The sequence below is a fragment of the Ovis aries genome, chromosome 7 (assembly GCF_016772045.2).
Source record: "Ovis aries strain OAR_USU_Benz2616 breed Rambouillet chromosome 7, ARS-UI_Ramb_v3.0, whole genome shotgun sequence".
Taxonomy (NCBI): domain Eukaryota; kingdom Metazoa; phylum Chordata; class Mammalia; order Artiodactyla; family Bovidae; genus Ovis; species Ovis aries.
Genome location: NC_056060.1, coordinates 80,492,460 through 80,519,625, shown reverse-complemented (window position 1 = coordinate 80,519,625; position 27,166 = coordinate 80,492,460). Strand labels below are relative to the sequence as shown.

The following is a 27,166-nucleotide window of genomic DNA, read 5'->3' as shown; positions in this document are numbered from 1 at the left end:
TCTTTACATCCTATGTGTTTTATACACCCTTTCATGTATACATATATATATATATATATATATATATATATATATCATGTGTATATATATTTGACAGTAAGCTTTTTTTAAAAAAAAAAAAGACTAAACCAAGCAAAACACAGCACTCAAAACAGAATTGGACCTATTATTTAATCTGGGAGAGATGATGTTGAATCATTTGGGCCAAATGAAAGCTTGGGGATGTGGGAACCTTGGCGCCAAGGTGAACATTTAGCGAATCAAAGTCCCTTGTGCTAATGGAGATGAATAATTAATAAGAAACCTCAAAATGATAAATCATCGACCAAAGCTCAATTTCCCATTAGGACATATGGGAAAGTGTCCTCAGTTATGCCAAGTTTTGAGAGCCTGGCCTCCAGCTAAATGATACTTGGTTGGACTCACAATGTCCTTTGTGGCCACCCCTGCCTAACTCATTCATTTCTCCCTCTGTTGTTCTAGCAGGGGATGGACTTGAGATCATTGTTGGTGGTCTGTGTTAGAGAACATCAAATCCAGTAGAAAGTCATTCACCCCCTGAATTCATGGAGGATCAAGGTTCATTTTGGTGCGAGTTTGCCTTCATTCCTCTCTAGCCCTTGCAATCTTTTCTTTCTAACAGAGGCAGCTGGTCTTAGGCTCAGAACTCTGACTAGTGCAGGATCTGCTGAAACGACTAACATTAATTTTTGTTCTTATTTTATTTATTTGCATAGGTTACCTGATACTAGAAGAATATTTGTTTTTTTCCACTTAAAATAATGATATAAAATTTCTTCTTTTTGTAATTTTTTAAAAGTCAGATTAAAGAAAAATACTAAGTAAATGTTATATAGGTGGTGGCCTGTCTGGAAATAGTGTCCTTGGTTTACTGAGGGTTGGAAAACTGTGATTATCTTGCTGCTGATAGTAAAACGTGAGCCCTCAGTTGAAGCACATGTCGTCTTGAGCTGATCCTCAGATTTGTCACGTGTCTTTGCATACATCATGCAGGGGCGCTTAAGGACAACATCTCTATCTTATCTATCCTTGGGTCCCCCAGCCCGGCTGACAGCAGCAGGATGTATTCGTCACCAGTAACCCTGGCTGAGGTATTCCCCCTTTCTCCGGTCTTGTTGTCTTGCCTGGTACCCACCCGACTCCCCGTAGTGTCTCACGGTTGGATAACATAGGAGGGATGTCCCTCCAGCCCCAGCAGCAACAGGATGAGGAAGTGGATAGTCTGAGAAGGTGCACAGGGACTAACTTCAGTGAAATAAGGGACCAGTGAGGAGTCGGTTCTTTCTGAGAGCATGGTCCTCTGCTTGGTTCCTGGAGCGGCGTTGGCATGAGTCTCAGAAAAAAGAGAATTGAGTTTCTGCCTTCTAGAAATTATTTTCCGTCACATTCTAGAGGGAATGATGAGACAAGAACATGCAGCAGGGAATAATTAAAAGAAGCATATAGGGGACTTCCCTGGTGGTCCAGTGGGTAAGACTTTGCTCTCTCAGTGCAGGCGGTTGGAGGTCAGAAAACTAGATTCTGCATGTTGCAGCTAAGATTCTGCATGCCATACCTAAGACCCAGTGGGCAGAAACTAAGACCTGGTGCAGCCAAAGAAAAAATCTTTTAAAAAAATAGTATATAGTGTTAAATTATGTGGAACTGGTTTTGGTTGCTGAAGGAATACTTCATGAAAAAGGAGAGCAGTGAAGACTAGTTGATTAATGACAGCATTAGGGATCAGGTGGAAATTGAGCTAAGCCATAAAGATGTATAGGATTTTTCCTGTTCTCTGGATGGCACAACACGTGAAGAGAGATCCGGCCTTGGAACACCTCTCCATCCCTCACTCACTGTGGGCAGCTGACTTAACCTCTCTGTGTCTGTTTCAGCATGGATGAAATAGGGAAAATAATTATGCCTACTTCACAGGGTTGGTTTAAGGGTTAACTAAGGTGATGGCAAGCTATTTACATACATCATGTAAAGAGTGTAACTCCACTACAGGCATGCACCTTGGAGATATTTCGGATTTGGTTCCAGACCACCACAGTGAAATATCACAATAAAGCAAGTCACATGAATTTTTTGGGTTCCCAGTGCATATAAAACACAGGCTACACTGTGTTGTAGCCTATTGAGTGTAGTCTGTTATGTCCGCAAAACAAGGTCAGTTCAGTTCAGTCGCTCAGTTGTGTCTGACTCTTTGCGACCCCATGAATCGCAGCACACCAGGCCTCCCGGTTCATCACCATCTCCCAGAGTTCACTCAGACTCACGTCCATTGAGTCAGTGAGGCCATCCAGCCATCTCATCCTTGGGCGTCCCCTTCTCCTCCTGCCCCCAATCCCTCCCAGCATCAGAGTCTTTTCCAATGAATCAACTCTTCGCATGAGGTGGCCAAAGTACTGGAGTTTCAGCTTCAGCATCCTTCCTTCCAAAGAAATCCCAGGGCTGATCTCCTTCAGAATGGAACAAAACAAGGTACATACCTTAATTAAAAATACTTTCTTGCTAAAAAATGCTAACCCTTATCTGAAGCTTCAGTGAGTCATAATCTTTTTGCTGGTGGAGGGTCTTGCCTCAGTGTTTATGGCTGCTGACTGATCAGGGTGGCTGTACCATTTCTTAAAATAAGACAGAGATGTTGACAGAATTGATTGACTTTTTTTGACAAATGAGTTCTCTGTAGCATGCAATGCTGTTTGCTAGTTTTTTACCCACAGTAGAATGAAATTGGAGTCAATCCTCTCAAACCCTGCAGCTGCTTTGTCAACTAAGTTTTATGTAATATTCTACCTTTGTTATTTCAACAGTCTTCACCAGGAGTAGATTGCATTTCAAGAAACTACTTTGTTTGCTCATCCATTAAGAAGCAATTCCTCATTTGTTAAAGTTTTATTATGAGGCGGCAGCAATTCAGTCATGTCTCTAGGCTCTACTTCTAATTCGTGTTATTTCTCTTTCCATCACATCTGCAGAGACTTCCTCCACTGAAGTCTTGAACCCTTCAAAGTCATCCGTGAGGATCAGAACCAACTTCTTCTAAATTCCTGTTAATGTTGATATTTTGAACGTCACTAGTGTTCTTACTGGCATCGAGAATGTTGAATCCTCTCCAGAAGTTTTTTAATTGGCCTTGTGCAGATTCATCAGATACATCACTGTGGGAGCTATAGTCTAAAGAAATGTATTCCTTAAATAATTTTAAGATTTGAAAGGCAAAGTTGCTCTGTGATCCATGGGGTACAGAATGGATGTTGTGTGAGCAGTTGTGAAAGCAACAGGAAGCTCCTTGTACGTCTTCACTAGAGCTCTTGGGTGGTCACATGTATTGTCAGTGAGCAGTAATATTTTGAAAGGAATCTTTCTGAGCAGTAGGTCTCAACAGTGAGCTTAAAATAACTAGTAAACCATGTTGTAAACAGAGGTGCTGTCATCCAGGCTTGCCTGGTACCCATCCGGGTAAATTTAACAGGACTCTTAAGGTCCCTAGGATTTTTGGAATGGTAAATGAGCACTGGCTTCAACTTAAAGTCATCCGCTTCATTGGCCCCTAAGAAAGACAGCCTGTCCTTTGAGATCAGGCATTGACATTTCTTCTCTAGCTATGGAAGTCCTAGGTAGCAGCTTCTTCTAATATAAAGCTGTTTCATCTGCATTGGAAGTCTGCTGTTTAGTGGAGTGACCTGCTTTAATGATCTTAGCTAGATCTTCTGGAAGACTTGCCATAGCTCCTACATTAGCACTTGCTGCTTTGCCTTGCACTTTTATGTTATGGAGATGGCTTCTTTCCTTAAACCTCTTGAAACAACTTCCGCTAGCTTCACGCTTTTCTTCTGCAGCTTTCTCACCTCTCTCAGCCTTCATAGAATTGAAGAGAGTTAGACCCTTGCTCTGGATTAGGCTTTGGCTTAAGGGAATGTTGTGACCGGTTTGATTTTTCTATCTGGACCACTCAAACTTTCTTCATATCATCAATAAGCCTGTTTGCCTTCTTATCATTCGTGTGTTCATTGGGGTAACACTTTTAATTTCCTTCAAGAGTTTTTTTCCTTTGTATTCACCATTTGAACAACTGATGCAAGAGGCCTGGCTTTTGGCCTGTCTTGGCTTTTGACATGTCTTCCTCACTAAGTTTAATCATTTCTAGCTTTTGATTTAAAGTGAGAGAGTTTCACCTGAATACCTAGAGGCCATAGTAGGGTTAATAAATGGCTGAATTTCAATACTGTTGTGTCTCAAGGAATAGGGAGGCCTGAGGAGAGGAAGAGAGACGGGGGGAACAGCTAGCCGGTGGAGCAGTCAGAACACACACAACATTTACCAATCAAGTTCGCCATCTTTTGTGGGCATGGTTCATGGTTCCCCAAAACAATTACAACAGTAAGAACAAATGTCACTGATCACAGATCACCATAACAAGCATGATAATAATGAAGAAGTTTGAAATATTGCAAGAATTGTCAAATGTGACACAGAGACATGAAGTGAGCAAATGCTGTTGGAAAAATGCCACCAGCAGACTTGCTCAATGCAGAGTTGTCACGAATCTTCAGTTTTGTTTAGAAAGATGCAGTCTGCAAGAAACACAATAAGGCAAAGTACGATGAAACGAGCTAAGTCTGTATATGATAAGTGATCAATAATGGTTAGCTATCATTATTATTTAATCAACCATTTGATTTAGTCACTCAGTCATGTCCAGCTCTTTGCGACACATGGTCTGTAGCCCACCAGGCTCCTCTATCCATGGACTTCTCCAGGCAAGAATACTAGAGTGGGTTGCCATTCCCTTCTCCAGGGGATCTTCCCAACCCAGGGATCGAACCTGGGTCTCGCATATTACAGGCAGATTCTTTACTGTTTCAGCCACCAGAGAAGCCCATGTTTTTATACAGTAAAGATGTATTGCATGGTTATTATGGGTCAGGGCCTGCCAGCCTTTCCAATAGAGTTCTCAATACTTTGAGCTCAGAGTCCCATGGTTTCCACATACATATGAGCCCCTTAATCGTAATATTGGTAACGATAGCTGTAATGTCCTGCGTGCCTATTTATTTATGTGCCAGGCACTCTGGTGGGTGCCTTATCACTGTATTGCTTTTAATCTTTATCCCCATTTTATAGAATCAGGAATCATGATGTAGTGTTTATGAAACTTAACAAGCGTTGCATGGAAAATGTCAAGCCTGGAATTTAGATTGCCTGTTTTCGTTTTTGTTTTTTTCTATTCTCACTGACTCTTGTTACTGTCACCCTAACCCATTATGTCCCAGACTGAACTTGGCTTCCTCAAATGGGTTTGTCTTTCAACTTCGCAGTGGGGGTACTGCCATTCTACTTGTTATCCATATCTGAAAGACAAGAGATGTCTTCCTTCTGTCAAGCCCCTTAATCTGATTAATCACTAGGATTTCAGTTCAATGCATCTTTTTCTTCTCTTCCTCTGCCTGGCCAGACCCCTCTTGACTTGTATTTGTTAGTTTTCAGCATTTGTTCTACCACACCCGCCACGAGAGGAGGGGTTTATACGATGCGCTTTCATGGAATTCACCAGATTTTGATAAAACATCCTTAAGTTGTCCAAGAAGTAAAAGCACAATAGCTTGTTACTGCTGCACCTGTGCTTATCAGCCGTAGATGCTTGGAATGGGCTCACAGCAGTGGTGTAGATAAGTTAGCTGCTATGAATATAACCTTTCTCTCTTACCTAGGAAAACATGTTTGGAGGAAACTATGCTCCACTCTGTTTTAAAAAGTAAAGCTTTCCCTTTTAGCAAACAGTGCTGGGAAAATTGGATATTCACATGCAAAAGACTGGCAATGGACCCCTATCTCATATGAATACAGAAATTAACTAAGAGTGGATTAACAACCTAAATGTGAGAGCTAAAACCGGAATACTCTTAGAAGAAAACATAGGGGCAAATCTTCATGAACTTGGATCTGGCAGTTCTTTGGTATTACATCAAGAGTAGAAACAACAAAAGGGAAAATAGCTGAAGCGGACTTCATCTAAATTAAAAACTTTTGTACATCAAAGACCATTATCAAGAAAGTAAAACGCCTATAGAGAGGGGAAAATATTTGCAAATCATGTGTTTGATAAGGGTCTAGAATCCAGGTTATATAAAGAACTTATAACTCAGCAAAAGGACAGACATTTCTCCATAGGAGACGTACAAATGGCCAACAAGCATGAGAAAAGATGTTCAGTGTCATTAGGGAAATGCAAATCAAAACCACAGTGAGATACCACTTTACATCTAGCAGGATGACTATAATAAGAAAAAGGAAAAGGAAAATAGCAAGTATGGTGAGGATGCAGAGAAATTGGAATCCTCATATATTGCTAATGGGAATGTAAAATGGTTCAGCTACTGTGGAAAATAATTTGGTGCTTCCTCAGAAAGTCCAGCAGAGAATTACCATATATCCTAATAATTCCACTCCTATGTATACACCCCCCAAAATGGAAAACAGGCACTCAAACAAGTATATGTGCACATGTATTTATAGCAGCAGATTCACAATAATCAATAGATGGAAACAGCCCAAATGTCTATTGTTATGCCCAAGTTGCGAAATCTCCCAATGACCACCAGGGAGCCGATATCCAACGCAAAAGCAGGAGAGTTTTTATTACCAAGCTCGAGCTGGGGCTCCCACCGATACTGACGCAGCAGCTATAGGGAGGAGCCCTGAGCTCTGGGTTACATTGCTTATATAGGGTATTATCGCACGAAAAATTCGAAAAACGGGTCTCCGGGTCTGATTGGTCACCTTCTGGTGAAGGGTTAGGTGTTGAGTTCTGATTTGTTCTCCTTTCCCATGCTTGATTTGAATTTCCCGGGCTGGCCAAGGGTTCTGATTGGTTCACAGGTGGTGGGGTGAGGTCAGGGGATTTCCAAAGGCTCTTTTCCTAGAACCTTACAAAATGGAGTAGCGTTGATTCTTCATCTATCAGTGGACAAAAGGAGAAACAAAGTATGGTATATACATATGATGGAATACTATTCAGTCACAAAAAAGGATTAAAGTCCTGGTGTGAGCTACCACGTGGGTGAACCTGGGAAATGTTAGAGAGCAAGTTGGTGGTTGCCAGAAGCTAGGAAGAGGGGAGAACGGGGATGCTGTGTGATGATAATGTTCTCTTGCTAAGTTGTGTCCAACTCTTTGCGGCCTCATGGACTGCAGCACACCAGGCTTCCCTGTCCTTCACCATCACCTGGAGCTTGCTCAAACTCATGACCATTAAGTCAGTGATGCCATCCAACCATCTCATCCTCTGCTGCTCCCTTCTCCTCCTGCCCTCAATTTTTCCCAGCCTCAGGGTCTTTTCAAGTGAGTTGGCTCTTCACGTCAGGTGGCCAAAGTATTGGAGCTTCAGCTTCAGCATCAGTCCTTCCAGTGAATATTCAGGGTTGATTTCCTCTAAGATTGACTGGTTTGATCTCCTTGCTGTCCAAGGGACTCTCAAGAGTCTTCTTCAGCACCACAGTTCAAAAGCATCACTTCTTCGGCACTCAGCCTTCTTTATGGTCCAACTCTTTACATCCATGCATGACTACTGGAAAAACCATAGCTTGGACCATATGGACTTTGTTGGCAAAGTGGTGTCACTTTTTAATACACTGTCTAGGTCTGTCATATCTTTTCTTTCAAGGAGCAAGCATCTTTTAATTTCACAGCTACGGTCACCGTCTGCAGTGATTTGGAGCCCAAGAAAATAAAGTCTGTCACTGTTTCCACTTTTTCTCCATTTATTTGCCATGAAGTAATGGGACCAGATGCCATGATCTTAGTTTTTTGAATGCTGAGTTTCAAGCCAGCTTTTTCACTCTCCTCTTTCACCCTCATCAAGAGGCTCTTTAGTGCCTCTTTGCTTTTTGCCATTAGGGTGGTATTATCTACATATCTGAGGTTCTTGATATTTCTCCCTGCAATCTTGATTCCAGCTTGTGCTTCATCCAGCCTGGCATTTCACATGATGTACTCTGCATATAATAGCTGTTTAACGGATATGGGGTCTCCTTTTGGGGGTGATGAAAATGTTTTGGTACTAGACACAGGTGGTGGTTGTGTGGCATTCCAAGTGTACTAAATGCTGCTGGATTGTTCACTTCAAAATGGTTAATTTTCTGCTTTGTGGATTTCATCTCAGTTTTAAAAAACTACCAAAAAACAGCTTTTACAAACTTTGTTGCTTTGATTGTTAATAGTAATACATATTTGGTAGATACCAGTATTTCAGGACACTATTCTTGAGAACCATTGACTGCAACCATCTGCTAGAATTACTGACTGCCAGGATTATAACCTCTCTCCTTTGCTGTGGGCAGGACCCCTAGGCCAGAGATTTCTAACTTCCATGCCTTCAGGGGCCCAACTTGTTAGAACAGATGTTTGAGGTCGTCTGGATGTAAGGCAGCAGAGTCATGGAGATTAGGTGGAGCTGGGCTGGACGGGCACTGCCTAAAGGCATTCCAGTTTACATAAACTGCCCTGGGCTGCCTCTTGCCTGTTTGCATCTTTCGGCTATCCCTCTTAAGCCATCCAGAGACTAATATATTTAGAAAATCACCTTCAGTAGGCCATCCCGTTTCTAAAAGTCCATCTCCTGTCATAGCATCTAAACTTCTCTGCCTTCCCGTTCCAGCATAGGCTCTGAGAAAGCTCAGCTGGACTCATGAAGCATTGTGAAACCATAACCCTCCTCCCACTGCACCCGGTCCCAGCCACCTGTCCGGTCCTGTTACCCCATTGGATCTGTAAGGGGAAGGGCCCTCCCAGAGTCTTCGATTTACAGGTGGCTCAGAGAAATGCTCGGCGACCAGTTACCGCCACTGCGGCGGGCGTGGTGGCTTCTGTGGTGCCGCTTCCCCAGCAGTCTGAGTGCTTATTAGTCTGTTCTCTCTCAGAGAAGGGGAGAGAGGCACAGAAGAATCCGGGAAGATTTTTGTGAGTAGATGAGATGTAGAAAGTTGTTTGTTGTTTGTTTTTATCTCCCAAGCATTCCAAGGCTGGGACCCATTCAGGATGATAGAAGCTTGGAGTGGGGCGGGGGTATGTCAGGGGTCAGGGGAGCAGGGGAGAGGGTGTGGAGGAAAGAAACTTAGTCCATTAGATCCAGGGAGTGGCTGGTGCTGTTTTCTTTTGTGCTTCTATCCCCATAGCTGCTTGTCACCCCTCTTTGGGGCTTCCCTGGTAGCTCAGTGGTAAGGAATGCACCTGCCAAGCGGGAGACATGGGTTTTCTCCAGGAAGATCTCCTGGAGAAAAAAATGGCAACCCACTCCAGTATTCTTGCCTGGGAAATTACATGGACAGAGGAACCTGGTGGGCTACAGTCCATGGGGTTGCAGAGAGTTGGACAAGATTTGGCAACTAAACAACAACAATCCCTCTCTACTACTGATTTTCTGGGATACACACAGGACATAGAAAACTTTGACCCACATCCTTTCATTGTGTAACAATTTAGTGGACGTGTGCTGGGTGCAGTTCAGGGGGCAGGAAAAGAAAAGTACAGTTGTATGACTTCAGGGGTTGACTTCAGCTCTTGTCCTAAAACCCACCCCCTTCTCCTGCTCTTCCCATTTAGACTTGAATGGCAGAGAGAATCTTCCCTTCTCTGAAATCCTGTGCACAGAGCTCTGAACTACAGGTGGTTCAGCATCTGGGCCTCAGAGGGGTGCTAACCCAGGGGCCCTGGGAACCGTCCCAGCTGTGGAAATGGAGGCTTGGCTTCCTCATGTCTCAGGAGCTCAAATTAAGGGGAAAATCTCTGCCCACAAGATATACTTTCATAAGACTCTAAATAAAGTCACTTGCAGAGGCTCATGGAAACTGTTCAGACACTGTCTGAAAACCTTAGCAGTCCAACAAGCACCTCCACTCTTGATGGTTTGAGAGTGGTGAAAGCCCAGGAGTGCCCTGGAAGAGACAGGAAGCCCGGGGAGCTTCTCCTCAGGAGAGTGGGCTGTGACCCCCTGCTCTTCTGTCCTGGGGTGTGAGGGGGCTCTATGGTGTCATGGTAACAGAAGAAGCTCTTGAGTCAGGCTGCCGGAGTTTCAGTCCTGGCTTATTAGTTGAGTGACCTTGGAAAATGTATTTAGTGGCGCTGAAGTTTCCTCATCTTTAGAGTAGCCATGGCAATAGTATCTACCTCATGCGGTTGTTGTGAGGGTTGAAGATCGTGCCTGCAATATACCTGGCACCAGAATGAGTACATCCGAGGTGTACTCATGGTGGAGATGGCTCCACCATCCACCCACGGTAGCCGCACGACGGAGCCTGCAGGAGGGGCCCAGAGGGAGGCGGGAGGGCTCTGTATTGCGTGGCTTCCTATCATTAATGCAGACTCCCTGGTCTCTTCTGTATTCCTTTCCTTGTCCAGTACTGATCCTCCAGAAGGTGGAGAATGGAGACCTGAGCAACAAGGTTCTGAAGATCACTGATTTCGGCCTGGCTCGGGAATGGCACCGAACCACCAAGATGAGCGCAGCCGGGACGTATGCCTGGATGGCCCCTGAAGTCATTCGTGCCTCCATGTTTTCCAAAGGCAGCGATGTGTGGAGGTAAGGTCCAGAGGTGAACAGTCAGCATTCCCCAGATGTATTTTCACTGCACAGATGCCTCAGGCCTTGGAGAATTGGTATACAATCCCAGGCACCCCAAAGAAGGCCTGGGTGACCTCTTCAGAGCGATTTATACTAAATTCCACACTGCTGAATGACAATTTCTAATGCCTTATCAACCAGAAGTCCCCCCCAGTGCTGTGGTACCAGTTCTATGTAGGCTCCTTTGTGTTGGCGACTGATTCCTAAGAAAGACCAGGAGATTCTAGGGGCAGTGTGTACTGACCTACGGGATGGTGGGGGACCCAGTCACTCCTGGAGACCTTCCCCACAGTCACCCTGGATTCCTTAGCATCAGTGGCTGGTACTGATGAACTTGTTCTCACTGTACGCTCTTCAGCCGATGAGTATTGTTTCTGCTGTCTCTTTTTTCTGGGTGGGCTGGAAATTATCCTTTCCAGTTATCCAGTTAAGCTTTTGGTTAAGGATCTGTCTTGTCTGTTGAGCACTGATAAAGACATGAGAAGATGGGTCTCAAGCATGTGCCCAGAACTGCAGGGTCAAAGGTTAGACCAACCCTCCCTCTAGTTAATGTCAGCCCAAAAGGTTGCAAAGATATGGAGCTAAAGATCTTGTTCCCACTAATGGGAGGGTGAACATCTACAGAATCTAAGCATCCATATGGCTGTGAGACAGGAGCATCACCTTGGTATACAAAAGAAAAGACTTTAGATCATCTTTATATCTAGAAGTCCAAGGACTTATAGATCATCATTATATTTTGTCTATGAAGCTGTTGCATCTCACTGTGTTATAAAGCGAGCTTGTTTGTGTGTATATTTTAAATAACAGCTTTACTGAGATGTTATTCACATACCATAAGGTATACCTTTTAAAATATAGTTAAGTCAATGTGTTTTTTTTGTGTGAATTTACATTGTTTTACACTAATCATCATTGTTACTAGTTTCCTAAAGCTGCTTTAACACATTACCACAAACCTGATGGCTTAAAACAGTAGAAATTTTTAGTCGAGGGGCCAGAAGTCTGAAATCGGTGTCAGTCGAGTCTCTCTCCAGAGACTCTCTGGACTCTCTCCAGTCGTGCTCTCTCCAGAGACTATAGGACAGATTCTGTTCCAAATAAGGATTCTAGGTATTAGGACTTGGATGTACCTTTTGGGGCCACCATTCAACCCATGACAAGCAGAATATTTTTTATCACTCAAAAAAGCCTTCAATACCTATTAGCAGTCATTCCCCAATATCTCCTATCCCTGCCCTCACTCTCTGGAAACCACTAATTCACCTTCTGTCTCGATGGATTTGTCTGTTTGGGACATTTTGTATAAATGGAATCACACGGTAAGGGGTCTTCTGCGTCTGACTTCCTTCATTTGCATATTTTCAGGATTCATGTATGTTGTAGCCTGCGTCAGAACTTCATTTTTTTAATAGCTGAATAATATCCCATTGTATGGATATACCACAATTTGTTTATTCATTTCATTAGTTGGACTTTGGGGTTGTTTCACTTTTTGTCTAATGTAAATAATGCTGCTGCAGACATTTATGTGTAAGTTTTTGTGTGAACATATGTTTTCAGTTCTCTTGGGTGTATACCTAAGAGAGAAATTTTCTGAGTCATATGGTAATTCTTTATTTAACTTTTTTGGGAAGTGCCAAACAAGTTTTTTGTTTACCATGGCTTACTGTTAGCAACACACGAGTGTTCCGATTTCTCCATATCATCTCAACACTAGTTATTTTTTATTGTAGCCATTTTAGTGGATGTAAAGTGGTATCTCATTGTGGTTTTAATTTGTATTCCCTAATTAATGATCTTGAGCATCTTTTCATGTGCTTATTGGTCATTTGTATATCTTCTCTGAATAAATGTGTTCAAATCCTTTACCAGTTTTAAAATTGAGTTATATTGAATCCTTACATTTTTATGTTGAAAGAGTTCTTTATATATTCTACATACAAGAACCTTATCAGGTACATGGTTTGCAAACATTTTCTCCCATTCTGTGCATTTTCTTTTCACTTTCTTGATGTTATCCTTTGAAACACAAGCATTTTAAAATTTTGGTGTCCAGTTTATCAGCTGTTTTTTGATTGGTTGTGCTTTTTGGTGTCCTATCCAAGAAACCAAGTCATGAAGTTTTATACCTTTGTTTTCTTCTAAGAGTTTTATAATTTTAGCTCTTAACGTATAGGTCTTTGTTCCATTTTGACTTAATTTCTGTATGTGGTGTGAGGTGGGGGTATTTTTCCTGTGGCTATCTAATTGTCCCAGAACCACTTGTTGACAGGACTGTTTTTCTCCTTACTGAATTGTCTTGACATCGGTGTCAAAAAGCAGTTCGCCACAATGTAAGAGTTTATCTCTGGACCCACTTCTACTCCACTGATCTGTGTCTACCATTATGCCAGTGTCACCTGTTTTTAAGCACTATAGCTTTGTAGTAAATTTTGAAATTAGGAAGTGTGAGTCTTCCAACTTTCTTCTTTTTCAAGATTATTTTGGCTATTTGGATCTCTTCAATTTCCACATGAATTTTAGGATCTTTTTGTCCTTTTCTGAAAAGTAGGCAGCTAGAATTTTGTAAGGATTGTGTTAAATCTTTAGACCACCTTGGGGAGTATTGCCATCTAAGTAATACTAAGTCTTCCAGTCCATGAACATGGGATATCTTTCTATTTATTTAGACCTTCTTTAATTTCTTTCAATGATGCTTTATAGCTTCTGAATATTGAATCTTATTTCCATGCACATTAATTACAGGGGGAAGTAGCTATTGTAAAGAAAAGAGTTTTCCTTTCCTTCAAATATTTGACCGGATCTCATTAGGTAAAGCTATATCTTGATAGTCAACTGTTTTTGACCTACAAAAACAGCAATTTCATACACTTCAACTTAACACTTTCATTACTTGACTGTTGGCTAATTAGATTAGTTGATGTATTAATCTAATTGGCTATTACAAAGAGACCTACCAATGAAAGAAATGTATTTCTTTTTCAAGGAGTAGTCCAGCCTGTCCAGACTGGTGGAAGAGCTGTGCACCTTGAGATCGTTTAGGAACTCAGATTCTTTCAGGATCCCTCAGCATGTTGTTCTTATCTGAACAGTTACATCTGAGTGACAGTTACTTCTGCAGAAGTATTGTATTTATATCCCACAGAAAAGGGGAAAGAGAGCTTATCCCTAGGAAGCAGCTTGTCTTTAGTTTGGAGATGACTCCAAAAGTAGGTATTCTTATTTCCATTTTACAGATGAGGTAACTGAGGCTTAGATGATTGAAGTTAGTTCCCTAGGTTCACCCAGGTGCTAAAGGTAAAGCTGTGATTTGAACTAGATATGTGTCTCTTGAAAATCTGTGCTTGCAGCCACTTCACCATCTGTGTACTCTTAATCCTGTACTTTGGGCACCCTCTTCCAGGGGGATTGGCCCATGGTCCATCATGTCTGAGACCTAGCAGGATGTCCCAAGAGGGCCAAAGCATGTCTAGGAACTCAGGACAAACTGGTTCCCAAACTGACTTATAATGCATTACTCCTTCAAGAAATGTTTATTTAAAAATTACTTACTCTGTGTTATGACCAAGCAAGTGTGCTCGCTTCCTGCTGCATAATAGAAAGACCTAACACCGAGACTTTTGCAGAGAAAAAGTTTTTATTCCAGTGCAGCCAAGCAGGAAGCAGTGCTCAGATCTGTCTCCCTAATTGATTGATCCAATACTTTGGCCACCTGATGTGAAGAGGCACGTCATTGGAAAAGACCTTGATGCTATAGAAAAGATTGAGGGCAGGAGGAAAAGGGGACGACAGAAGATGTGATGGTTGGCTGGCATCACCAACTCAATGGACATCAATCTGAGCAAACTCCAGGAGATGGTAAAGGACAGGGAAGCCTGGTGTACTGCAGTCCATGGGGTCACAAAGAGTTGGACATGACTTAGTGACTAAACAACAACAAATCAATCAGCTGTTGAGTGGGATATTTATGTGGAAGTAGGGGATAAGAGGGGAAGGGACTGGGAAATGATTGGTGGAAAGTGATTTTCAGTTTCTGGAGTTCTTTGCACAGTCTCGACTGCTCTTCATGCCACTGCGTGGGTTGCATGTGCAAATGTAAGGAAGCAAAGGGGGCTTCCTTACATTATGTGAGGTGGATTTTCAGCCTGTAATGTGTGAAGTTCATTATCTAAGTTCACTATTGGTTGTCCTAGTCCCTCAATGTGCCTTGAAGGAGGCTCTCAGCAGGTTGTTTTCTGTATCTGTGGTTTCCCTGGTTTTCTGCAAAACAAGCTTGATATCCTCCAGGTATCATTTTATTCCTATCTCGTTTCTACCTTATGGGCCTTCAGTGCGGGAGGTAATGGTATGGTTTCAGTGTCAGATGCTGGGCTGAGCCTGAGTCCAACCACCTTTCCTTGCGCTCCCCTACCTGCCTTCACTCTGCTGAACTCATCCAGGGCCTTGGGCCGCTGCAGTTGCCAGGTGCCCAGGGCCAGCAGAGTGTGTCTCAGTGTTCTTCAAGGATAGTTCTTTGGACCTCTTCCATGCTGTGATGGGGGGTAGGATGAGAATGGCCCACACTCCCTCAAGAAGACATTCTTTCCCTCTGGTTGTGCCGTGCAGGGAGGGCAGTGGTGATAGTCGGAAGGCATCCTCCCATGGTAACTCCTTACCTGCGGTATGTAGGATGAGGTGGGGGCATTTTGTTAACGATTTTAAGTTTTTTAAATGATAGAAGGAAAACATGTTCACTGCAGAAAAAAAATTGGAAAATATGGATAAACAAAAGAGAAAAAGAGAGAAAAGAAGACAATCACCCACAGCGCACTTCTAAAGATAATCTATGATGACATTTTGGTGTGTTTATTCCTGTTCCCATGATCACCCACCCGTCCCTTAAAATGGGATCATTTCTGTTTTGTAAGCTAACTTTTTGAATGTAATGCAGCATGAACATATTGCCTTTTTTTTTTTTTTTTTTTGGTATTTATCCTTTTTTACATGAATGCTCATGCTTTTTTAAAAAAAATGGTTATGTGTATTTTTTATGATTTTTGCTCTTTGGTTTTTTTCCAGTATTTATTTTTAATTAACTTATTTATTTGGCTGTGCCAGGGCTTAGTTGTCATACACGGGATCTTTGGTTTGGGGCATGTGGGATCTATGTGGAATCTTTAGTTGCAGCATGCAGGATCTAGTTCCCCAGCCAGGGATTGAACCTGGGTCGCCTACATTGGGAGCACAGAGTCTTAGCCACTGGACCACCAGGGAGGTCCCCACATTGCCATGTTAATAAGTATTTATTATGTCAATAAATATATTAACATGTATATTTGTAAATAAATTAGTAAATATGTTGTCATTTTGAATGAGGGTCTGGTTAACAATAAGAAGAGCAATTGTATGCTACCTCACAGTTTGCAGAGTGCATTCACGTATAGTAGTTCAGTTGTCTTTGCCAAAATTATTAAATGGTCAGTGTGGTTCCTGCAACCTGGGGTCCCAGCTGATGACCAAGTGCAGGAGCCCATTCAAAGGACACCATCTCCTTTTAGAGAGTGGACCTCTGAGCTGACAGTCTTAAAGTCCATGCAGGTTAATAAGAAAAACAGCTCTGGCCCAGGACAGGTGCAGAATTGCTGTACCTTTGGTTCGGAAGGTGTTCACTCTCAGCCTTTCCTTCACCCCTCCCCCACATCCAGCATTACCCGTGGAAAGGATTACTGCACCTCTGAAGGTGGTTAATGATTGACACAGGGTGCATTCCCGAGGGTTTGAGGTTGGGCTCTGAGGACTCTTGGGAAATTACTGGCAGCCCTGTGAGAGCTGGCAGTTCTCTCAGTGGAAGGGATGCTGAAGCAGAGTTCTAGCTGAGCTGGTTCCAGGAGGCCACTTGTAAATAGTCTTGAACAGACTTCTTGACCTTCTCTTAACCCTGGGAGGGCAAGAAAATAGGCTAAACCCAAGGTAAATCATGTCTACCTCTCCCCAGCGGCTCAGATCCACTTACTGGGTGTTTCTCCAGTCCCCCTTTTGGACTCTATTCCTGCCAAAGGAACACCAGACCTTCATTTATATCACCCACCTTCTGTTATAAAAATACAGAGGAACATTGGCAGAGGAACACTTTGACTGGTTAATTCATCCCCAGAAGGGCTCCTTCCCTGAATGCTAGTGCCCCTCCAGACGCTTTCTCATCTCAGGCCCTTGCCGTGAGGAGCATGCAGCATTTTCCAGCAATAGGTAGCAGTTTCAGGATGCTGGGTAGTTATTATTATTTGTTCCTTGCAACTCTTCTGTGAGGTGTTGGGATTGCTGGCTCTGTTACACGGTTGAGGAAATAGGTTTGGAGGGGTGAACTTGCTTTCTCAAGGTCACACGGCTCTAAGTGTTAAAGCAGGCATTTGGCTTAAGTCTAAGTCTTTCTTGAGCAGCACTTCTGCCACTTCTCCTTGTTGTAGAGCCCTTCAGATGGAGTGGAATGCCCATGAACAAAGGACCAAGACAGGTGAGAGCAGAGCTGCCCTTGTGGAAGCTGGAGGGGAGGGCCCCTGGCTCCTCCCCCTTCCTGGTGGCCTGAAACATCACCCTGGAGTAGAACACAGTGTAAAAACCATAGCAGGCAGGACTCAAGGACACAGACAGGATATGTTTGGATCTTTGGATACGTTTGGATCTTTGAAAACACCCTGTTGTTCCAGGTCATTAGGGTTGGGATATCGATTGTCTCTACCTATATGGAAGAAAGGGGTTTGGGGAACATTGAGTTTTTATTCCTCAGACTAGAAGTAGGCAGTAGTGCCAGGAACACACAGCCGTACACGGGAATGACTCTAGCATGGAATCTAGGTAGCAGTGCCTAGAACTCGTAGAGGTCCCTTGACGGTGCTGCCTAGCATGGCTGCTGTCTGGATAAGTCACCTGAGAGGTTTGGCCAGAAGTGCCCTGGTGCAGTTCCTGATGGTATTTGGGGCTTACTCTGCGGCACCTGGTGCAGCCTGTGGGACAGTCTGGCTGTGCCCTCACTCCTATATCCATCCACGCATCAGCTCATTCACTATGTGAGGGTGTAGGCGTACCGGAGCCTGGGCAAGGTCCTGAGAATGCAAAGGTTATGAACCGGTTGTCCCTGCCCTTTAGGAGACCACAGGCTGGTAAACAAACAACTGAAGGGCTGAGTAACACGTCGGGGTGTCAGGGAAGGCTTCCTGAAGCGTCCAATTGTTCCCATCAGTGTCAGACTAAAATCCAACTTCCTGTCAGGACAAGACAAGACCTGTAACTACCAGTCTACTAGGCTATTCCCCCTACTCTGTCAAAATACATGAAAAAAACGTATAGTATCTGGAGGGCTCACTGGGAGAAAGACATTGCCCAAAGAGACTGGCCAGTCCACTCTGAGGGTCCCTCTGTAGAGACCCCTGGGATGCCCTGGCACAGAGGTGGGCACGTTGCTTTCCTTTGGAGCCATGCCAGGCCACTTGGAGCCCTTTGAGGGCAAGTCCACACCCTTTTTTATGCTGATCCTTGGCCTCTGTCCCTCCCTTAGCAAAGTTTTGCTCAGGGCTTAGCTGCCTCCTGCCTCTGTCCTGGTCTGATGTAGGTGACCTTCCTTTGCGCCCTCATAGTATTTCTGTTGTGATTTCTCTCTTTGTATTCTAAGTAGTGTTTTTTCTGTTCCTCTCTCTGATTTCTTTGTGGATAAGATCTGTGTATTTTAATCCTATATTCTAGTGCTTGGCATTGAGTTTGATGCATATTAGATGTTTAAAATGAATGAATAAATGGTGGTGCATTTGAATCAGATCTTGAAAGATAATTAGCAGAGTTTACCAAGCAGAGAGAAATGGTAGAAGGGCATGCTAGGGAGAAAGAATTGAGAATTGGCCCAGGTCCACTATGACTTACTCTATATACACCCTTAATGCTGTTGCTGCTGCTGCTAAGTCGCTTCAGTCGTGTCTGACTCTGTGCGATCCCATAGACGGAAGCCCACCAGGCTCCCCCATCCCTGGGATTCTCCAGGCAAGAACACTGGAGTGGGTTGCCATTTCCTTCTCCAATACGCCCTTAATAGATGTGGGTAAAACTTAACTTTCCTCATCTGAAAAATGATAATATTTATCTTGCAGGTTTGTTGTAGGGATTCAAGAGGACACTGGTAAATGTCTTAGCGTGCGGTATGTGCAAGATACCGTGGTCAAATAGTTACTGGGTTTATTATTCTTTTTAACATTAATATGTCTTCTTGTTGATTGTAAACTACCGATGAGTATTACCAAAAAATTGAGGTTCGTGTTGCAAATAAAAGGAAAGCCCCTCTTCCGACTGCCCATGGCCTCAAGGTTTCTGTTCCTGAGTTATTCCTGGAAGGAATAATTACATGAGTAGTTAATAACACGACATGAGTTTGCCTGGTTGTGATTGTGAATTCATAGGATAATTATTCCACTCAACTCTGTATTCCCAGTTCTCTAACTCCAAGGACAAATGAAAAGAAATTCTTCATGTGCACTTAAAAGGTAGGGAGGGAACTTGAAGCTTGTCCCGCTCCGCCATTGCAGTCCACCCTTGTGAAACTCCCCCCTTTGAATTAGACAGAGTTCATTGTTATGGATTTACTCATGCTGGTCATGGGCAAGAATCTACTCAGCCTAATGGGCACTGAAAGAAATCTTTCACAGGAACAAAATCTGTTTATTTCTGGTGGTCATCTCTCTGCTTTTCTAAAGCTAAACAAACAGTGTATCTGTTGCCATATAATCCAGCAGTCCCACTTCTGGGCATATACCCAGACAAAACTGTAATTTGAAAAGATACATGCACCCCTATGTTCAAAGCAGCACTGTTTATAATAGCCATGGAAACAACCCACATGCCCATCAAGAGAGGACTGGTTTAAGAAGATGTGGGTGGTATATATATTCAATGGACTATTACCTGGCCATTAAAAAGAATGAAGTAGTGCCATTTGCAGCAACATGGATGGACCTAGAGATGATCACACTAAGTGAAGTGAGTCAGAAAGAGAAAGACAAACACTATATATGTCACTTATACATAGAATCTAAAATATGACACAAATGAACATATCTACGAAATAAAAACAGACTCACAGATGCAGAAAACGGATTTGTGGTTGCCAAAGGGGAGGGGAGTTTTGGATTAGCATTGCAAGCCATTATATATAGGATGGATAAACAATAAGGTCCTACTGTATGGGCTTTCCAAGTGGCTCAGTATTATAGAATCGGCCTGCCAGTGCAAGAGACATGGGTTCGATCCCTGGGTTGGGAAGATCCCCTGGAGAGAAAATGGCAACCCACTCCAGTATTCTTGCCTGGGAAATCCCATCGACAGAGGAGCCTGGTGGGCTGCAGTCCATGAGGTCAAGTTGGACATGACTGTAACTGAGCACACACGCACACTGTATAGCCCAGGAAACGATACATGATATCCTGTGATAAACCATAATGGAAATGAATATGAAAAAGTATATATGTGGGGGGAGTGTGTGTGTGTGTGTGTGTGTGTGTGTGTGTGTGTGTGTGTATACTATTAAAAAGCAAATACTTTGCCAACAAAGGTCTGTCTAGTCAAAGCTATGGTTTTTCCAGTGGTAATGTATGGATGTGAGAGTTGGACTATAAAGAAAGCTGAGCACTGAAGAACTGATGCTTTTGAACTGTGGTGTTGGAGAAGACTCTTGAGAGTTCCTTGGACAGCAAGGAGATCCAACCAGTCTATTCTGAAGGAGATCAGCCCTGGGATTTCTTTGGAAGGAATGATGCTGAAGCTGAAACTCCAGTACTTTGGCCACCTCATGTGAAGAGTTGACTCATTGGAAAAGACTCTGATGCTGGGAGGGATTGGGGGCAGGAGGAGAAGGGGATGACAGAGGATGAGATGGCTGGCTGGCATCACCGACTCAATGGAGATGAGTTTGGGTAAACTCCGGGAGATGGTGATGGACAGGGAGGCCTGGTGTGCTGCAGTCCCTGGGGTCACAAAGAGTTGGACACGACTGAGTGACTGAGCTGAACTGAATCACTCTGCTATACAGTAGAAATTAAATACAACATTGTAAATCAACTATACTTAAATAAAATTTAAAAGAAAATAATATATCTTGTGACTAAAGCTGAAGTTTTCTTAAAGCAGAAAAAAATATATTCCTGGGAGCCTTCCTCTTCATCCAGTTTATTACATTCACAATAGCAACCACAGAATAGCTGTGGCCCTTGAGCAGTGATTTAAACAATAGAGCATTCATTTCACGATAGCCTTGTCGAACTGCTCATGTAATTCACACTTCACAGATGAGGAATTTGAAGAATAAGACTTTGAAACCTAGTGTGCTTGACTCCAGAGTTTTTGCTCATAGCCAGTAGGGCTTGGCCTCCCTTTTCTATCATGGCAGTATATCTGTTCTGTAAGTCTCCCTACATGTTAGAGAAGATGTGGGATGCTCGTCAAAGCCTCATGAGCTATTTCAATGAAGTTACAGCTGTGGTCCCTTGTATGACTTCTGTCTTCTTCCTCTCCCTAGCTACGGGGTGCTGCTTTGGGAGCTCCTGACTGGTGAGGTGCCCTTCCGGGGAATCGATGGCTTAGCCGTCGCTTATGGAGTGGCCATGAACAAGCTCGCCCTTCCCATCCCTTCTACATGTCCGGAACCTTTTGCCAAACTCATGGAAGGTGAGTGACCCCTGGCTGGAACAAAACTGGAGACTGTTTGACCTTTCTGTCAGCACTGGATAGAGTGTGGCCAGTTCTGCATAACCAGTAACTGGAAGAGGAGGTGAAGTAGGAGTCACTCGAGGAGGAATCCTAAAGATGGTTACAAGAGTTAGCTCAAGATGATATCAGCACCCTGCTACACTGGTGTCACCCACGTCCCTTCTGTCCATCTAGTGACTATAGAACTTAACTTAGAAACTAAAGGCTGCTATCCAGTGCTGCGGTATATTAGTTAATGCAAAATAAGAAAGGATAGTAGCTTTTATTTCAAGACCTCTGAGTGTCTTATGTGTAGAAATGAAGGCGATCCAAGAAGAGAGAAATTCTAAAAGCCATCTAGTTAGGTCCTATGATTTTTATCAGTGAGAAACCCTAAGCTGAGAGAGGTTAAATGGATAGGAGGCCACTCCATTAGTTAGGGACTGAGCTGCGAGTAGCTAGAATTCGCTTTTTCTGGGCCCCCTGCTCGTGCTTTTCATCTCATCAGCACATCAAGGAGGGGAAGGGTAGCTCATTTATTTGCGGGAAATTGAGGCCCAAGGTGTAACTACCCATTGTCACACCCGGAATCATGTATTATACTAACTTCATAAACTGTGGTGGTTGTACTTGACGCACGAAAACTCTTTGGACTTGCCTTTCTTCTGCCAAATGAGGAGAACGGAGTGGGTGCAGAGTTGCTCTGCTGTGTTTCCAGTTTCCGTCTTGATGACTGTGATGCTGGGCAGCTTGCTTTACCTCCTGAGACCTGTTGGGGCTTCCCTCAATGCCAGTTTCTCTGTTTCTGCAAGAAGAAATGAGAGATGGTGTTCTGTCAGATGAGGTCCCGTGACATCCTAAGTCTTCCGTCTGCCTCTGTCCATTCATGCTTCCTGACTCGTGTGCTCCATGCAGATTGCTGGAATCCTGACCCCCATTCACGCCCATCTTTCACGAGTATCCTGGACCAGCTAACTACCATAGAGGAGTCTGGTTTCTTTGAGATGCCCAAGGACTCCTTCCACTGCCTGCAGGATGACTGGAAGCACGAGATTCAGGAGATGTTTGACCAACTCAGGGCCAAAGAAAAGGTAAGAAAGAGAAGTGGAAGGCGTGTGTTGACTCAGTGGACCTTCTCCACTGGGGCCTCTGAGCAAGACTGTGATGCGGCCACCTTCCTGCTTGGTTTGTGATATCAAAGCAGCTTTTTCCTTCCTGGCTTTATGTGGAGTGTTCTCCAGGCCTCAGGTGTGACCTGAAACGATAAGAGAGTTTTTGTCTCTTTTGGAGATGTGGTAGGAATAAGTGGAGGAGGGCATGGCAACCCACTCCAGTATTCTTGCCTGGAGAATCCCATGGACAGAGGAGCCTGGTGGGCTACAGTCCACAGGGTCACAAAGAGCTGGACACAACTGAAGTAACTGACCGAGCATGCATGCACAGGAATAAGTAAGGGAAGTCATGAGTCCAAAGCTCTCCTTGCAGAGTATCTACTTCAATGTCCAAACTGGAGGAGGAGCACCACTGGGCAAGTACCAACAGGTTGTCTCACTCTGGTGGCTGGACAAATTATAAGAAGGTTCTAGAAAGGTGTCTTGGTTCTGCAATGGACTCATCAAAGGGGGTTAACAGGATATAGGGATACTTGAACACTGAGAACAGTTAGCAGAACATCCTGCCAGTGTCTTTGGGGATCAGGATCAGAAACAGCACATGGGTTAAAAATACCGTGAGAAAGGGCTCAAAGCCTGAACCAACTGAGGAGTTCAGAGACTCATAGCCCATTAGAGATCTGCCTTTTTGTTTTGGTGACCGTTCTCTGAATGGCCCTGTTTTATGCCGTAGTATCTAGCCAACAGTCAGGGTCCACATGGAGGAAGCTAATCCAAATCAAAGCAATTATGTTGCTTGTTCCTCGGGACCTGCAGCTCGGGGCATGAGGGATGTCCATGGGTAGACTTGGTTAATTTCTTCTTTCCATTCTCACTCCCCACTGTGGAAATTTGGAAAGCAATATAATAGTAGTTTCTAAAATTGTCTTCATGGCTTCCCAGTTCTTTCACTTGGAAGGTATGAAGAGACCTTTTCATCCATTTTATCCAGGAGTCTTATGCCCTCTGCTACAGCATGTAGGGCAGGTGTTATTAACTGTTGCATCTCAGAGCAGTATCTTAGCAGATCAGTATCTACCTAAAGTCATACACCTAGTAAGTGAGGAGGCAGAATCTTGAACCAGGGCCTTCTGGTTCCAAAACCATCTCTTCTTTCCAATATCATTGTTGTTCCCTAAACAAATGACTTAAAAATCATTTCCAGAGCTGATCTGAAGATGTAGATCTTTTGCTGCAACCTAGCAATCCTAAGCCTGGTTTTGTTGTTTAGTCGTGTCTGACTCTGTGTTTAGTCGTGTCTGACTCTGTGGTCCCATGGACTGTAGCCCACCAGGCTCCTCTAATTCTGTCTACGGAATTTCCTGTTTGTGGAATTTCCCAGTCAGGAATACTGGAGTGGGTTGCCATTTTCTTCTTCAGGGTGTCTTCACAGATCAGGGATCAAACTCATGTCTCCTGCACTGGCAGGTGGATTCTTTACCAGCGAGCCACCAGGGTACTGTTTGGCAAGTCAAGGAGCATTCTGCAGGGGGATGCAATGAGCTTGTGACAATTCTTTAGCTCGGAGAGGGGGTGGATCCTCACTGACCATTGAGCAGAATGATTAAAAGAGACTGTTCCAATTACTAATTATATTTCAACTAGAAGAACCCCAGAGTTCCTGACCTTTTTTGAATCACTAACTCCTGTTTTCTTTCTTTTTTTTTTTAATTTATTTTTTATTGAAGTGTAGTTGAATTATGGGCTATCCTGGTGGCTCAGCAGTAAAGAATCCACCTGCCAATGCAGGAGACTCAGGTTCGATTCCTGGGTTGGGCAGATCCTCTGGAGAAGGGACTGGCAACCCACTCCAGTATTCTTGCCTGGAGAATTTCATGGACAGAGGAGCCTGGCAGGCTAGAGTCCATGGGGTCACAGAAGAATCGGACGCAACTTAGTGACTGAACTACAAAAACAAATTGAATTACTGTGTTGCGTTTGTTACTGCTGTACAGCAAAGTGATGCAAGGATACGTGTGTGTGTGTACATATATATATGTTTATATTCTTTTCATATTTTTCCATTATGGTTTATCACAGGATATTGAATATAGTTCTCTGATTATTTCTTTTGATTGATGACACTATAAGGGTACCAACCAGTAAGAAAAATGAAAGCTGGATTTTGTCAGAAAGTAGTTACTAGGAAAAGTCAAACCACTTCTCATAAGAGCTAACATGGGTAGAGCATGGGCTATATGCCATGCTCTAAGTAATTTATATGAATTCTTACATAATCTTGCATAAAAAGCTAGTAATTGTTTTAGGTAATACAACCCTGTGAGGTTGGTGCTATTACCTCCATATTAAATGTGATGCCCATTTTAACTTGCCCAAGGCCACAGATTCAACCACTCTGTTTTGGAGTCCTTGCCTTGAGCATGGATGCCTCTCCATTATAAATCTTGGAGTTCAGCAAGTGAGGGTAAGGATAGATGATGAGCTTTCTCTCTGGAGAGATTCCTCTTAAATCATTGTATGTGAAAGGCATGATTTATATAGTATGGAGTTGATGCCCAAATAGGTGTTCTACAAGAAGGGGATTTACCATGTTGGAGAGGTGCCAGGTATATGGTGCCATAGGCCAGTACTCCATAAATGTCCTGGTTTCCAATATAATTCACTCTTCAGGTTAGCTCAACCTGCTGCTCCCTTGCATGTGAGGATGGATTGGTTTCTGGGCTGGGGTTCGAATTTCCTTAAAGGAAGGAGTTTAGACTCAAGCCATTCCTTAGACAAAAGCATGTAGGAGAGAGGACCTAGGAAGGCTGAGAGTAGCTTGAACTAATTTTAGCTTTCCCATTTAGCAGCAAAATAACCAACCAAGAATAATTTTTCTGAATCTTCTACATGTTTTTGTTCTGATGGTGAAAACAAGAAAGCCAAGGATTTGGAGGGCACACAGCAGTCAATCTGTTCATCAGAGAAGAAGTTCAGAAGTTCAGGCTCATTTCTCAGGCACTTGTGATGAATGCATATTACCATAAAGAAGGGTTGCGTTTATAACACTGTCTTCTCCTCTCCTCATTTCTTTCGTTCATTGATTCAAAGGTTAATCAGCAACTAATGAGCCAACCTTCAAAGTGCTCACCCTCTTCTCATTTCTATTCTATCACTTTGATGGACATTAGCAGGTAGTCTTGCGAACAGAAGGCAAGTTGAATGAAACACTCCTTTCATCAGAATATTTTATTCCCATTTTGCCTCTGTTCTGTCTTCTGTTCTCTGCCTGCTGCTCTGCTTCCCCAGTATGTGTTCGCATCCTTTTTTTCTAGCCCTGGGTTCCATTTCTATATTTTTTTCTAGAGCAGAATGACGTCTTAGAGTGGAGCATTTCGTTGAGAATTTTAAGTTCCGATCACAGGAGTGTTGCTCTGGCTGCTTTATTGGGGAGAAAAAATAAGTCTCCCCTTTTTAGACCTGGTTCTCTTAGGTTGTTGACATGAAAGCTTCTGAAATTTTAACCCTCTGCTCCCACCCCATTTCAATCCTTAAAGTAAAAGTCTAAGTTGCTCAGTCATGTCCGACTCTTTGCATCCCCGTGGACTGTAGCCCACCAGACTCCTCTGTCTGTGAAATTCTCCAGGCAAGAATACTGGAGTGAGTTGCCATCCCTTCTCCAAGAGATCTTCCCAACCCACGAATTGAACCCGAATCGCTTGTGTCTCCTGCATTGGCAGGTGGGGTTCCTTACCAGTTGAGCCACAGCCTTTCTTCACTTCATCATGGGCCTACAGTAACCAGTGTTAATAGTTTAGAATCTATAAAGTTGTTTACGGATGCTTTATTCTCTTTCCTGGGTTCTATCCTATTTCCTGATGCTGTAATTTCCTGCCTCTTCCTAGGAACTCCATGCTGAGTTCATTTATAAATTCACGCAGAAGGACAAAGGGAAGGCAAGGAAGAGGTTCTGCCCACCCAGTGTGGTAGTGTTTCTAGAACAAGTGCCTGGCAAAGACTTCAGGAAGTGTTCTTGCTTCTCTTTGCTGGGCTGTCTCTGTCCCTCTAGAGCACATGGTTGCCCTTTAAGATAAGATGAAAGTTTCAACCACATGCTTCAGTGGATTCACTGAACCAAGGTGAACCAAGATTTAGATGACATGCCTCATGAACCTTTTGAACAGCCACCCTGGGAATGTATTTATTTTTATTTGCACGTTAGATGATGCCTGGAGTATGACTCATTTATAGCAGGCTCATTTTTAAGCTAGATTACCTTAAGTTGGCTCTGGTTTTTAAAAAATTTCCTTTATGTAACAGAAAAACAAATCAAAATAGAACCGAGACTATTATATGATTATATGATCATCATCATATGATTATGATTATATTTTCTACCTAAACTTTGTTGTTTTTCCTGGTCACAGATAATTTTAATCAATCAGTCAAGGTGTTGTTGTTATTCACTCCCTAAGTTGTGTCCAACTCATTGTGACCCCATGGATGCAACATGCCAGGCTTCCTTCTCCTTCACTATCTCCTGGAGCTTGCTCAAACTCATCTCCATTGAGTCAGTGATGCCATCCAACCATCTCATCCTCTATCGCTCCCTTCTCCTCCTGCCTTCAATCTTTCCCAGCATCAGGGTCTTTTCCAATGAGTCGGCTCTCCGCATCAGGTGGCCAAAGTATTGGAGCTTCAGCTTCAGCATCAGTCCTTCCAATCACTATTCAGGGTTGATTTC

At 43.3% G+C, this 27,166-nt stretch overlaps 1 protein-coding gene across 4 annotated transcripts in view; it reads left to right on the top strand.

The window, feature by feature from the left end:
* The window catches only part of MAP3K9 (mitogen-activated protein kinase kinase kinase 9), an 85,639-nt gene that overhangs the window by 37,888 nt on the left and 20,585 nt on the right, over window positions 1-27,166 (top strand). For all 4 annotated transcript variants that reach the window (XM_027971970.3, XM_027971969.3, XM_042252706.2 and 1 more), the window contains exons 3-5: window positions 10,405-10,585; window positions 21,162-21,310; window positions 22,247-22,422. In XM_027971970.3, coding sequence (XP_027827771.1) covers window positions 10,405-10,585; window positions 21,162-21,310; window positions 22,247-22,422 — 506 coding nt within the window. The remainder of the gene's footprint in view (window positions 1-10,404; window positions 10,586-21,161; window positions 21,311-22,246; window positions 22,423-27,166) is intronic.